The sequence below is a fragment of the Pelophylax lessonae genome (genome assembly GCF_965119305.1).
Source record: "Pelophylax lessonae genome assembly, chromosome: 8".
Taxonomy (NCBI): Eukaryota; Metazoa; Chordata; class Amphibia; order Anura; family Ranidae; genus Pelophylax; species Pelophylax lessonae.
Window position 1 is genome coordinate 36,128,537 of NC_138775.1, and position 14,538 is coordinate 36,143,074.

General features: G+C 41.8%; 1 protein-coding gene across 1 annotated transcript in view; it reads right to left on the reverse strand.

Moving 5' to 3' along the window:
• Positions 1-14,538, reverse strand: part of CPNE9 (copine family member 9) — a 525,181-nt gene that overhangs the window by 384,986 nt on the left and 125,657 nt on the right. Inside the window, exon 5 of the mRNA XM_082265785.1 lies at positions 2,825-2,928. Within this exon, the coding sequence (XP_082121911.1) occupies positions 2,825-2,928 (104 nt within the window). The remainder of the gene's footprint in view (positions 1-2,824; positions 2,929-14,538) is intronic.

Sequence of the window (14,538 nt, forward strand, 5' to 3'; positions counted from 1 at the left end):
AATGTGTGGCGCTAGTGTATTCTAGATATTTCTAGTGAACAAATAAATGTGTATAGAAAATAGTGAATAATTGAACTTATCAATATCTCTTATCCAAACAAAGGTAATAAAACATAATACATATAATACAGTGAGCAAAAAATTGGTACAACAGTACATGTTGAATGTGCCGTGACATTTAGGAGTGATGAGAAAGAAAGAAGGAAAAAAGTTCCACACATCACAAAGTCCAGACTGACGTGAAAATGTGAATCTTCGATAAGTGATCCAAGTGAATGTTGAGTAACACTGTGAATAGATCAACCACCACTAACATCAAGGAGGCTTACCGGAGCAAAGGGGCCCAGTTTAGCATACGCCTATTGGGTCAATAGGCGTACATCTAGGACAGTTCGTTCTGGCCTGTCTAACCCTTCCTTATTCAACCCAACCAGGCCCAATTGCCCCTGCGATTAATGTCTTTAGAGATCTAGTCATCAATGATTTAGATAAATTACCCACCAAAAAAAGTATGGTCAATCCAGAATCAATGTGGGTTTAAAGTGCCTTTGTGAGAGGAAAGACTTGGTCATCCACGCCACTGATAATGGGGGTGGAATTGCAATTTTAGATAAGGCAGATTATCTCAAAGAGATGAATATAATTTTAAGCGACCAGGACACCTACAAAGAATTACCTAGTAATCATACCTCCATATATAAAAAAGACCTTGTAAAACTTGTCGAGAAAGGGTTTTAAAGAATATATTTTAGACAAAAAAAAAAAGAAAGCATATCTAGTGCCCCTTGCTCCCAGAATCCCCACAATGTACTACTTAACAAAAATACAAAAAGATCCATTACATCCCCCTGGATGCCCTATTGTTAGTGGGATCAATTGCATCACTTCGCGCATTGGGCACTACATAGACTTCTATTTACAACTCCTTGGTAGACGAAACCCCTCCTTTCTTAAAGACACAATTAGACTATTGAAAAATGTTAATATTCAAAGTGACTACATACTGGCAACAGCAGATATAGCCTCTCTATATACTTGTATAACTCACCATCTTGGCATAGAGGCAGTTCAATATTTTTATCACGTGATAATTCAATATCCATGTCTAACGTAATTATATTATTGAGTTGTTGGAGTTTGTCTCCGGACACAATTACTTTTGGTTCCATGGCAGATTCTATTTGCAACAAAAAGGAGTGGCCATGGGGGCCAAATTCACACCCAGCTTGGCCAAGTGAGAGGAGGATGTCGTCTATTCCCAGAACAGGTCCAATTTGGTGCTGATATATAGACGACATCCTCCTCCCATGGGTTAGCAGTAATGAATCCCTTGAGGAATTTTTTGGTATTTTAAATATGAATGATAGAGGCATTTCACTAACATAAGAATCCAGCCGTGAGATGATTCATTTCCTGGATCTGGAAATTGAAATACATAATCGGCAATTTAGGTTTAAGACATATTTTAAACCTACTGATCGTAATGGATTTATTCCTACCAACAGTTGTCAGTATAAAACTTGGTTGCAGTCCATCCCTCGCAGTCAGTTTTTATGTCTAAACAGAGATTTAAATCTAAAACAGAGATTTATAAACAAAGTGTATGATCAAGTAATGTTGGATTTAGAACTTATCATGCGATTTGACCTGTCAAATCGCATGACAAGTTGCTTCGGTGTGAATGAGAGCTAAAGAAATTTCATACATTTTTGTAGTGACATCTGCTTTTGAATACAAAGATGAGGACAGTTATGTTTGTCTTTCTGATGTCCTCATAAAAAAATTGAATATGTAACTTCCTATGTAAAATTCACAATATGTAAAACACACATTACAAAGCAGTCTGCAAAATGCACTTTTATTTCAAAAGCTGAACTCAGGTCCTGATCGGGTCACCCATTCTCCTCTATGGGGAGTCAGATGTCAGCGGACATGTGCCTGCTGACACCCGTCTGGCATCCGATCCGACAAGATCTGCTGAAAACAGACAGATGGCGATATGTTCGCCATCCGTCCAACGGGTCGCAACAGATGTGATCGGATAAAAATGGACATGCTGTCCATTTTCATTCGATCTCCCCATAGAGGAGAATGGGACTCTGACAGAACCGTCTCTTAACAGTGAGTGGAGACGAACCTGTCATCTGCCTGCTCAGCTGGGATCAACGGAGTGATCCCCCTGAGCTAGCTGCGTCCGCTGAGCGGATCCGCACCGTGAGAAAGGGGCCTTAATCATGGGTGCTCAGCCTGTAGCCCTCCAGCTGTTGTAGAACTACAAGTCCCATGAGGCACTGCAAGGCTGACAGATACAAGCATGACCCCAAAGGCAGAGGCATGATGGGAATTGTAGTTCCGCAACAGCTGGAGGGCCACAGGCGGAGCACCCATGGTCTAAATCCATTCATCATATGTAGTCTTCCTTGAATCTTGGTGTGATTTTTGTATTTCTTTCAGATCTGTGCAGGAATCCAGTGTTATACTTTGACCTCCTGTAATAAAGACTGGTCACTGCTGCTCTCTCTCCTTGTGCAGGGTGACTGGGCATGTCTCCGCCCCCTCCTGTAGCTTTCTGCAGGCAGCCTGTAGTAGGTGGAGCTGCTGGGTCTTTCCCACAGCTCTGCTCCTTGCACAGGCTATGTACAGCACAGTGATGATGTCACTGCTTCTTTTACAAGATGATATCTAGATTTTCAAAGGAATTTGGTACACAGGAAGTGGATTTCTATCCTTTTTGGCTATTCAGGTATACATTTCAATTAATTATTTTCTGGCCAGAGTTAAGTTTTAAATTATTTCTGCACAGAACTTTGTCACATTTACTTACACATCAAACCTCAGGTTTTGCTTCTCTTCGAAGAAGTAGTCCAGCACAAATTTTCGGACAAAGTCTGGATTCAGCGTGTTGTCGATGACCTCTGTCCGTCCAAACTGTTAAGACAAACATAAAAAAATGTGCTTAGAAATTGTGTAATAGCAGCGAAGGTCTGGGCTGGAGGTGAGGAGTGGGGTAGCATTTGCCCCCTGGACTACCCCTAGTTAGATTTATTGGGGTTCATTTACTAAAGACAAATAGCCTGCCTTGCCTATATAACTAATCTAAACCCTGCTGGGTTTCAGTGCTTGGCCAGCATCTGCTTGTGTGCTCCATTGGCTGCAACTACACCTGCATGTGAACCCTATTTGATTATCATCTTAGATCCTTTAGGTGTATCCCTTTTGGTTTTTTTTTGGCTCCACATTTGTACCCCCAGTGGCACTACCCATTCAAGCAAAGGCCTTCACATGTGTCCACTCGCTTGCTGAGCCAAGGCTCCGGGATCAGCACAGATAACTTTGTAGCAGTGCTTTTGCTTTTATATATATATATATATATATATATATATATATATATATATATATATTCTGGTCTCTATCTGACAGTGATGTATCACCTGGGAATCTGAACTTCTATTTATGACTGTACATGAGCATCCCTGAAGAAGAGCACAATACCAAGTCTCGAAACACGTTGGAGTCTCATCTGTCTCCCTTTATGTAGAAGTTCTTTTTTGTCATTTTCTATCCCCTTTAGCCCGTATCTCCACCTAGTTGTGGATATTTTACACTGTGATTTACAAATAAAGAAAAGAAACATTTTTACATTTTTGTCAATATTTTTGGTGTCAAATAGTCTCACCCTTGGAGGGTTTTTTCCAAAAGGCAAATAGACTGTGCACTTTGCTAGATGCAGTTGCCCTTTGCAAGTGCAGTTGCTCCAGAACTTAGTAAATGAGGTAAGGCTTCACTTTGCAAAGAATACCCAATCACGTGCAATGAAGATAAAAAAAAAAGCATTTTTGCTTGCACATGATTGGATGATGGAAGTCAGCAGAGCTTCTGCTCATTTACTAAGCTCTGGAGCAACTGCAATTGCAGCATGCACAGTCTATTTGCCTTTCGTAAATCAACCCTAGTATGAGGTGCTTCATCATTCAGACGACGGTTAGAGAGGAACCTGTAGTCAGTGACACATGTTGTTCATTATGTAGCTACCTGTTTACCATTGAGACCTGTGCTCACAGTTTCTGGCAATGGGAAGTTTCCCAGTACCAATTTCTCAACCCTGAGATGTCATGTCGAGAGACGCAAAGCAAGCTGATGCTGGAAGATCTGAAGTCCATGGATCCAGTGATGTCCTCACCTGGGCCGCTTCTTTTCCGGTCTTCAGGTCTGCCAGTGTTCTGCCAAAAACTCCAACTTACCGAGATCTCCAACGAAATTACTTCCGGTGAGTGTACGCCAGGAAAAAATAGAGATTTCCACCACTTGGTGTTTTCACAGAACACCGGTAGCCTTTACACTCCGGTAGATGCTATAATTAGTGCAGATTGTTAGTCCGCCCACTAGTAACCAAAAACATGGCCGACTCCAAGGCGGCGACAACTAGCAGGCAGGCTAAAAATCTGCACTATCTATAGCATCAATTATAGCAATCATTGCTATGAAGAAGGAGCGCGGCTGCCTGTCCATCGGCAGCAAGCACACTCAGAAACGCGTCACATTATTGTGACATCATCCATCTACGACGCTGGAGTTCACCGCTCTCCAAGCCTCAGTCTCAGCTGGTTTGTCTCTCAAGCCTCGTTCCCACTCCTGCTCCATCCACCACTATTGCCAGCTACGGTGAAGAGGGAACACGCTTTCTTCCAATGTCGGCGCTCGCTAGATGGTGTACATCCCCACCCTGGATACACCTAGGAGGGTGCCTACTTTTCACTTGTTACCCTGAACCAATATGAGTGTTTTATTACACATTAATAAATGCATTGAAAGTCTACACTCTTCTTTCTGTTCACTCTACATTGGAATGGTCAACAGATATCCAATCCTGGAATGTGGAAGTAACGAGCCGAGCATGTTATTGTAGGCAGTTTAGGAGTTCAAGTGTAGCTTAAGTGGGTGTGATGTTGGTAGGAATCACCAGAGAGTGGCCCAGCGTATTTCCACATTCATATGTAATGAACGTATGTACAGTATGAATGTGGAAATAGGCCGGCCGCTCTCTGGTTTTGTAATAAAATTTGATACTTTTATACAAATTGCCCACAAAGTCCACCTATTTTTTGGAGAGCTAGTTTCGTTTCTCCTCTTTTCTGATCTCTTTCTACAAAAAAAAATGCTTGTTGCCTGGCCCTATCTGGTTTTAATACCACTTTTGAAGCAAAGTCTGATATAAGGGATAGGTTTATGAATTAGACTGCTGGTGCTTAGGAGATAAATTGAGGTTTACAGCTATGGGTTATTTTCAGGATCACAGTAAGTTAAAACTATAATTTTAGATGTGACAAAAAATAAATTTTTACAGGTGCGATCATTTCAATTTTCAGGTCTTATTTTATTTTATTTTTTTACAGACTTTCATTTATTGCCAACTATTTATGTGACACTTTACATACTGTACATTCACATCAATCCCTGCACCCAAGCTTACAATATAACATCTCTATCTCCCATGTACAGTATACACATACTAGGTATAATTTAGACAGGAGCCAATCTTGTGTGTCGGAGGACACCCACGCAACCACAGAGAGAACATGCAAACTTCATGCAGATATTGTCGTGGCCAGGATTTGAACTGTGGACCCCATAACTTCAGGGCAAAAGTCATCAGCGGCCGGTCTATAAGGGGCGCCGCCCCCCTAATCTTCATGCGTCCCCTTCTAATCTCCATGCAAGGTGCTGGACTCACAGGTTTCTATGAGTTTTTTTTTAAGCACATGATTAGAGCCTGAGCCTCTAATTGGCTTCAAAACGGTTGGGCTCAGGGCACAGAGCACTGCACCCAGAACCCACCCACTTGTGACACTAGCGAATCAATATTCTCCTCCCAGCCAATCAGGACAGGACCCGGGAGGACAAGCCAGGGAAGCCGTGACCTGTATGGGGTAAGTGCGGACCTGGCGGGGGGTTTCTTTGCTGCCCCCCCCAAAAATGGAGCATCAACTGCCACTGGCAGACATGCTAACCACTTATCGCTTGTCTTTCAGGTGTGATATTTTTTGGTGCTGAATTTCAAATACCCTTTAAAATACCATGCACTAAGAAACCGGGATCAAGTTGTAGACAGACCGAAACTAATTTACAGCATCCCCAGAAGTCCTCTTTTTATTTCGCCCACCTTTAATCTGAGTGTGCAGAAGATTAACCACTCTACCTCCGCTCACAGTAATACTACTGCGGCAGAGTGGTTCGTTATCGTCCAGCCACGTAGTATTAACGTGACTGGACACTCCCCCTTCTGGGCGGCGCTTGCGCGCCGCCGGAGGCTCGCTCCCGCTGTTTTCATTCACAGCGGGAGTCGGGCCAGGGGAGGAGCAGCGGCGATCGCCGCTGCTCTTACCCGATCGTCGGGGATCGAGTCTGGAGATCCGCCCGCTGTGTGTAAACACAGCGGGCGGATCTCCATAGTGACAGGGAGTGACAGATCGGACTGTTCAGCATAGCTGGACATCCGATCTGTCCATGACTCACACAGTCACCTCCCCCCCTACACGTCAGTAAGCACCAGGCATACATTAACCCCTCCCTCTCCAATAAAATTAACCCCTTCCCTGCCAGTGTCATTTTTACAGTAACAGTGCATATTTATAGCACTGATTACTGCAGTAATGTCACTGGTACCCCCAAAAGTGTCAAAAATGTCAGTCAAGGGTCCGATATGTCCGCCGCAATGTCGCAGTCCCGCAAAAAAAATCGCAGATCGCCGCCATTACGCGTTAAAAAAAAAAACACCAAAAATGACAGAAATCTTTCCCTTTGTTAGTAAACGCAATAACTTTTGCGCAAACCAATCAAAATACGCTTATTGCGATTTTTTTTACCAAACATATGTAGCATAAAACAAATTGGCCAAAAATTTTTAAAAAAATTGGTTTTTACATCTTTTTTGGGGGGAATTTCATATAAAAAAATGTTAAAAATATTGTTATTTTTTCAAAATAAACGCTCTTTTTTTGTTTATAGCGCAAAAAGTAAAAATCGCACAGGTGATCAAATACCACCAAAAGAAAGCTCTGTTTGTGGGAAAAAAAGGACGTAAATTTCGTTTGGGTACGGCGTCGCACGACCGCGCAATTGTCAGTTGAAGTCGCACAGCGCCGAATCGCAAAAAGTGGCCTGGACGGAAGACAGCAAAATCCTCCGGTGGTAAAGTGGTTAAAAACAGACAGTTAAGATTGGAGCATGGGGTCACAATGCCATGGATCATCATGGTATGAGCAGGATGGACATATGTTCTCTACTAAGTGTTAAGAAAAATCTGTGCTAGATTACACTTGAGGAGAGGCTGCTGACAGAGCAGAACACCCACTAGACATGACAGTAATTAAACTCTATTACCCTCTCTACAGACATCTCTCGGCATGACCTGACCATTTGCCATGATTATAATACAATTTTATTATACTCTGTACAGACATTAAATTAGACTTAAGGTCTAAACATCACTTCAGATCTGCAGTTTCCCAATGCTGCTACTGTTTACAATTTAGCATCTAGTGGTGGTCAACTTGATTGGGGTACTACAGATAAATACAGATAAATACACCTCATACTTAATTCTGCCAAACGGATTACCCATTGCACTAACTCTGAACACATAATGCATAACCAATCTGGAGAAAATTTGGCCTGGTTACCGGTCTTGGGAGGCACCAAAAACCAAATTAGAATTGTGTATCAGCGTTAATACTTAAAGGTCCCCAGCCGCGCAGCACAGCCTCGGGGACAAACACACTCCACCACAGATACCTCCTTGTTACCACTTTCCCGTTATTCCACCATTAACTGGGATCCACTAGAGGGCTCCATACCTTAGATGGGTCACCCTATGAACTTTTCCAAGAATATTAACGTCTCCAAAGACCCCAACCTTTTTCTTTTTTTTTTTATAAACAAATAAAACAACCATCATTGGGTGCACCAGCCTAGTGCAATTATCTTCAGATATCTTTTATTAGGAAAATGTATTTTACTTTTTTTTATCCCAATACATTTACGTTTTTTGGTTGTAACATCACAAAATGTGAAAAATGTCAAGGGGCACTGTAGTACATAAGTATTCCTTTTTTTAAATTTTATTGCAGCGTTAACGTACTGTAGCTGTGGGATACTCTACATTACTAACTGGAACAATGAGGAAACTCTTATTTAGTGGCTTTGCTAAACAGTCCTTTAAGCAGTGGGGAATTAGGGGGACAGCAATGGGGCACAAATAGCAATGGCCAAGGCCAGGCAAGTCTTGTACTTTGTGCAGCAGCGGTGGTAAAAACAAACAGTCACTGAAATTATTTTCCCCTCAGGGTCAGTGTCCTTCCAGCATAGAATGCAATTCTGATTCCAGCAGACAGGCTCTTCTTGTGTACTCTCAAGGCAAGTCTTCAGTGGCAGCAGTCTTTGATCCCTGAAAGGGGTTGTGGCTGAGCAGGCCCTCTCAGCATAGGCTGGGATCCTGATGAGCAAGCTGGGCCTTCAGCAATACAGCCAGGAAGGCACACAGCGCTCCCTGGCTGGGAACTTCTCCTCCTGGACAAGAACCCTGAGCTCTGGGCTCCAAACTACTTATACACTTCCCAACTACTATCTGGACACACGTCTCCAGGGATTGCTGGGGCTGAGGCTGCCTATCTGACTCTTCCACCCACTATATTCTGGAAAGCTCCAGAAACAGGGGGAAGCAGCCAGACTAGCAGCCTGCAGAACCCAGAGCAGCCTAAAACAATCAAAAACTAAATTTGCCTTACCAAAAACCTAGCTGCCTAGCAGGAGGGTACTGAAAGAGACTACAGCCATGCTGCAAAAGATGGTCAGACACTGCTGTAGAGGATGATCAGGGATTGCATACATGCTGTAGGAGTTGTGTGAGACTGCAAACATGCAACAGGAGATGCTCATAGACTGCAGACACACTACAAAAGATAATAAAAGCCTACTGGTATGCTACAAAAGATGGATAGACACTGCAAACATGCTGCAGGAATTGAGGGAGACTGCAGACATGCAGCAGGAGCTTATGAAAAACAACAGGCATGCTACAAAAGATAATCAGATACTAACTACAGACATACAAGCAATGATGATACAAAATTCAGAGACTGTGGACTTGCTGTGGCAGAGGATCAGAGGCTGAAAACATGCTTTGAGAGTTGTGGGAGAATACAGACATGCAACAGGAGAGGGTGAGAGACCATTGCATACTACAAAAGATAGTCAGAGACAACAGACATGCTACATGATTTGTGGGTCACCATTTTTTCAAACCACCATAACTGCTTGAGCTTGGGACTGGCATGCAGAATATCATATCACATGTACATAGTCAATGTGTACACATATAAGGGCCAATCTAGACAGGGGCCAATTAATCTACCAGCATACAGTATTTTTGGAATGGACACAGTGGTTGAAGGAGAAAAAGGTCAATGTCCTTGCATGGCCTAGTCATAGCCCAGACTTAAACCCCCAAAGAAAATCTGTGGAATGACTTGAAGACTGCAATCTTCAAATGGTCACCATCAAATTTAACTGAACTTGAGCAGATCTGCAAAGAAGAGTGGGCAAGTATTGCAAAGCCTAGATGTGCAAAGTTAGTAGAGACAAATCCCAACAGACTAAAGGCTTTCATGAAAGCAAAATGTGGTCCAACAAAATACTGACACAAGGGGTAATCCTTTTTCCAAGTCTGTGATTCTATTTTTGAACGTTTTTTTTATTTATTTTTTGACCTGTTGGTCTCAAATCTTTCACTTGGATGTTATAATTTGCACTAGTAAATACAGCGGGATCAAACAAAAACTGTGTTTGTCTTAATTTCAGGCTGCAAAGCAACAAAATGTGATTATTTTAAAGGGGGTGGTTCTTTACTATACCCACTGTCAATATGCAATACATATAATTCCTGGTGTTCAGCTCTAAAGCACAACTGTAGAAAGATATAAAAGACCAACATTTAATCCATTTTTGTATCTATTTGAAAGAAATCCTTCAATGTATTTTAAAAGAGTACCCCGGTCTGTCTTTATATTAGCATTGTGTAATCCTCTGTACAGCTGGACCATGTAAGTCAATCAGGTTCTACTGCATTGCACAGTGGTATCAAGCTGGCACATACTGTAGGAGAATAGAAAGCACATAGAAATGACTTGACTAAGTTATTAAATATGGCTTGCTATAAAAACTGATATGCCAATACCCCCAACCTTTAAATAAAAATCACATACACCAGGTTGGAGTTAATTAGCTATATCAGCCTTTTATTAACCAAAACATAAATCACAATCATGCTTGCCACTTCTCAGGCCTCCAGCTGCAAAACCACTGGCTCGGAGACAACTCGCAGATACACATCCCACCACCAGGGGTGCGCCATACCTCAGACAGGTCCCTACACCATATCTTTTTGAGCCCATATTAACCTAAAAAGGACCTTGCACCCCATCAAACTCAAAACCAACTTCTCGCCACTTCAGATACCCAACATAACCACTAAAATTAAGGCGGAAGGGTGGGAAGATACTCCTTGCTGTCTCCCCTCCAACTGAGGACCACCCCCCTTCTGTTAACCCACTACTTCTTCCCAAACTCCTCCCTTACCAAAATTTTGCCCAATCCACTTAATTCTCTATACCAAAATACCTTACCACCTTAACTTTCCTGCCCCTTCCTATGCTCCAAGCCCCTTTAACCCCTGTCATGCCGACCCTTCGTCTATTGTTATACTCAGGGATTATTTCTTCTCAGAAAATAGGTGCAGAAACTCAATCACAACCCCAAAACCAACCTACCCCCAGACACACACCCTCCAGGATCTGCTCTGCACGTGCATCCCCCTTGTCCGCTCAGGAGATCAGATCTGTGAGAGCCATTGGGAGACAAGCTGTCACTTGTAAACACAGAAGCCGGACTTCTGTGTTTACCATTATCATGGTGAGCAAGGAGAAGATGGCCTGAGCCAGAGGTGGTGGAACTTAGTTCCACCAAGTTCCAGCTGAAAAAAAACTCTGGTTTTACTTATTTTACTCCGGGCCTTTCTTTATAGGGTTCTGCTGTACCCGTCCAATCACAGGCTGAGGTGTGTCCTTGACCAAGCTGTAGTGCCTTAAATACAGAGGAGAGAAAAGAGGTCAGGGACCTTGCTGTGAATCTGACAAGGATAAGTAAATCAGATGCGGGATGATCAGATTTACAGATCTTTTGACAGGTAAAATAGTTTATGTATTTCTTCAGCTTCCTGCTTAAAGTTCTAATTTCAGTAAGTTTACTGATCTTTTTTCCCTATGAGGTTTTGATATGTGTATTAATATTTAAGTAGCTGGTGGGTGACTCATATTCAAAACAATACGAGCCATATTGCGATCAGCTGTATCTGTGCGGCTGGCGTTGTGCCAGTCTTGTACATGCGATCGATGCCGTTGACGGTCAATCCTGATTACTACGGGACCAGAGTCTGCTCTGGCGACTCCTCGTTGCCAGCTTTAAGGAAAACAATGCAGTTTATTGTTCTCTCCCTCGCGGTTATGTTTAATGCAATGGGCACGCTTCCAGCTTTTCATAAAATCATCACTTTTAAGTACTGGGGAATTCCTCGGCCATCTGCATCGCATTCTGTGGCAGAACTGAGATTAACGTGCCCCCCTTTTTATCTGTAATCCTGGCTGCGCTGTGTTTAGTCCTCCAACCTTCCGTCTGTCTGTTTACTAGGTCTTATGTCTCCCACTCCTCTATTGCTTTCTTTACTTTGCACTGTGTTCCTGTGGATTTATTCCAGTACTACGGATTTGTTTATTTAATGCACAGACCACTATCCATAGCAAGTGAAATTAATATATTGCTATATAAAAAAAAAGTGCTCTCAAATACTAACTAATGGATGCTAATAATATTGTCCATCAACACCGGTGAACTAAATTGGTGACGTAGTCGTGAAGAATTTCAACTCCTCCAAGAACAGTGAGCTGTGATGAGTGATCTTCCACCACCGATATATAAAAAGTCTACTCACCAAAGATAAAATTATATGTGAATATCCAGTCAATGAGATCTCCCCCACGCTACTAGGTATCCTCCACAAGCGCCACTAATCCAATTAGGCTCCATGATTTTATGCCATGGAATGTAGAGAACAGGGGGCTCTTCATAGGATAGTATTTTTGTTTATTTTATTAATGCATGAGTAGATTAACCACTTCAGCCCCGGAAGGTTTTACCCCCTTAATGACCAGGCCATTTTTTGCAATACGGCTCTGCGTTGCTTTAACTGACAATTGTGCGGTCATGCGACGCAGCACCCAAATACAATTGATATCCTTTTTTTCCCACAAATAGAGCTTTCTTTTGGTGGTATTTGATCACCTCCGCGGTTTTTAGATTTTGCGCTATAAACAAAAAAAGAGCGACAATTTTGAAAAAAAAATGCAATATTTTTTACTTTCTGCTATACAACATTCACAATAAAAAAATATATATATTTTTTTATCAGTTTAGGCCAATTTGTATTCTGCTACATATTTTTGGTAAAAAAAAAATCCCAAAAAGCGTATTTTAATTGGTTTGCGCAAAATAGTTATAGTGTTAACAAAATACGGGATAGATTTATGGACTTTTTATTTACAAACCCGATTCCAAAAAAGTTGGGACATATTTTATTCAGAATATAGATGACATATCAAATGTTTAAACTGAGAAAATACATAATTTTAAGGGAAAAATAAGTTAAATTTCATTTAATCAACACATCTCAAAAGTTGCACTTTTGGATCATCTTTAGATATGGCTTCTTTTTTGGCCTATAGAGTTTTAGCCGGCAACGGCGAATGGCACGGTGGATTGTGTTCACGACAATGTTTTCTGGAAGTATTCCTGAGCCCATGTTGTGATTTCCATTACAGTAGCATTCCTGTATGTGATGCAGTGCCGTCTAAGGGCCTGAAAATCACCGCCATCCAGTATGGTTTTCAGGCCTTGACCCTTACGCACAGAGATTGTTCCAGATTCTCTGAATCTTTGGATGATATTATGCACTATAGATGATGATGACGTCAAACTCTTTGCATTTCAAAATGTCTATCTTTCAACATTTGATATGTTATCTATATTATATTGTGAACAAAATATAGGTTTATGAGATTTGTAAATTAGTCCATTCCTTTTTTACTCTCAATTTGTACAGTGTCCCAACCTTTTTGGAATTGGGTTTGTATTTATTCTTTTTTTTATTAGTAATGGCGGCGATCAACAATTTTTATCGGGACTGCAACATTGCGGCGGACAGATCAGACCCCTAACTGACATTTTTGAATTTTTTGGGGACCAGTGACATTAATACAGTAATCAGTGCTAAATAATATGCACTGTTACTGTATAAATGACACTGGCAGGGAAGGGGTTAACACTGGGGGTGATCAAAGGGTTAAATGTGTTCCCTATTGTGCTTACTAACTGTGTGGGGGATGGGTTGGACAGAGGCAGAGAGAGATCAGTGATTCAGCTTAATCACACGATCTTTCCCTGCCTCTCTGACAGAAAAGCCGCCTGCTTTGTTTACATAGGCAGGCTGCTCTTCTGTCATTCTAGCCGAAGATCGCGGGAGGCCGGCAGCGATCGAGCCCGCTCCTCCCACCATCTGGCTCCTGCTGTGTCTAATTACTGCCGCCGAAACCACGTGCACATAATCACGTAGATCTATGTGATTATGCGCAGCCGAGCCACCCTGCCGCAGTAAATGGCAAATGGTTAAAAACACTTACGAGATCATAATGGCTAAAAGGCCGGGAGGAAGTGACGTGTCATGTGATATTATCCTAAGCGCGTTTCGTCAGAGCGTCCGACGTCATCAGGGTGTTTTTAATCTACTCATGTATTAATAAAATATACTAAAATACTATACTGTGAAGAGCCTCCTGTTCTTTACATTCCATGGCATAAATCTTGGAGCCTAATTGGATTATTGGCGCTTGTGGAGGATACCTAGTAGCGTGGGGGAGACCTCATTGACTAGATTTGCACATACACAAGTTTGACTCACATTATTTAACTGAATTTGACCTATAATTATTTATAATTTTGTAACAATAAGATTTCACAGTGATTGTTTTCTTAATCCAGGGTGCGCAGGTAAAAAGCAATAGTATATAACACTATCCATAGCAGCCTATGCAGATGACACCTGCAAAGGCGGGTTGTAGAACCCATGCCCTTCACAGATTATACCTAGAGAACTCGTGCACTTTTTAACCACATCAACTCTGTGGTATTGGATATTGTTTTCAGGGCTCATAGGTCCACTTTTATTTAAAGCAGAATGGGTAGGTACTAGGGTTGTACTCACTTTTGTTGCCAGCGGTCTGTTAATGTCTGTGTGTTGAGCTATTTTGAGGGGACAGCAAATTTACACTGTTATACAAGCTGTGCACTCACTACTTTACATTGTAGCAAAGTGTCATTTCTTCAGTGTTGTCACATGAAAAGATATAATAAAATATTTACAAAAATGTGAGGGGT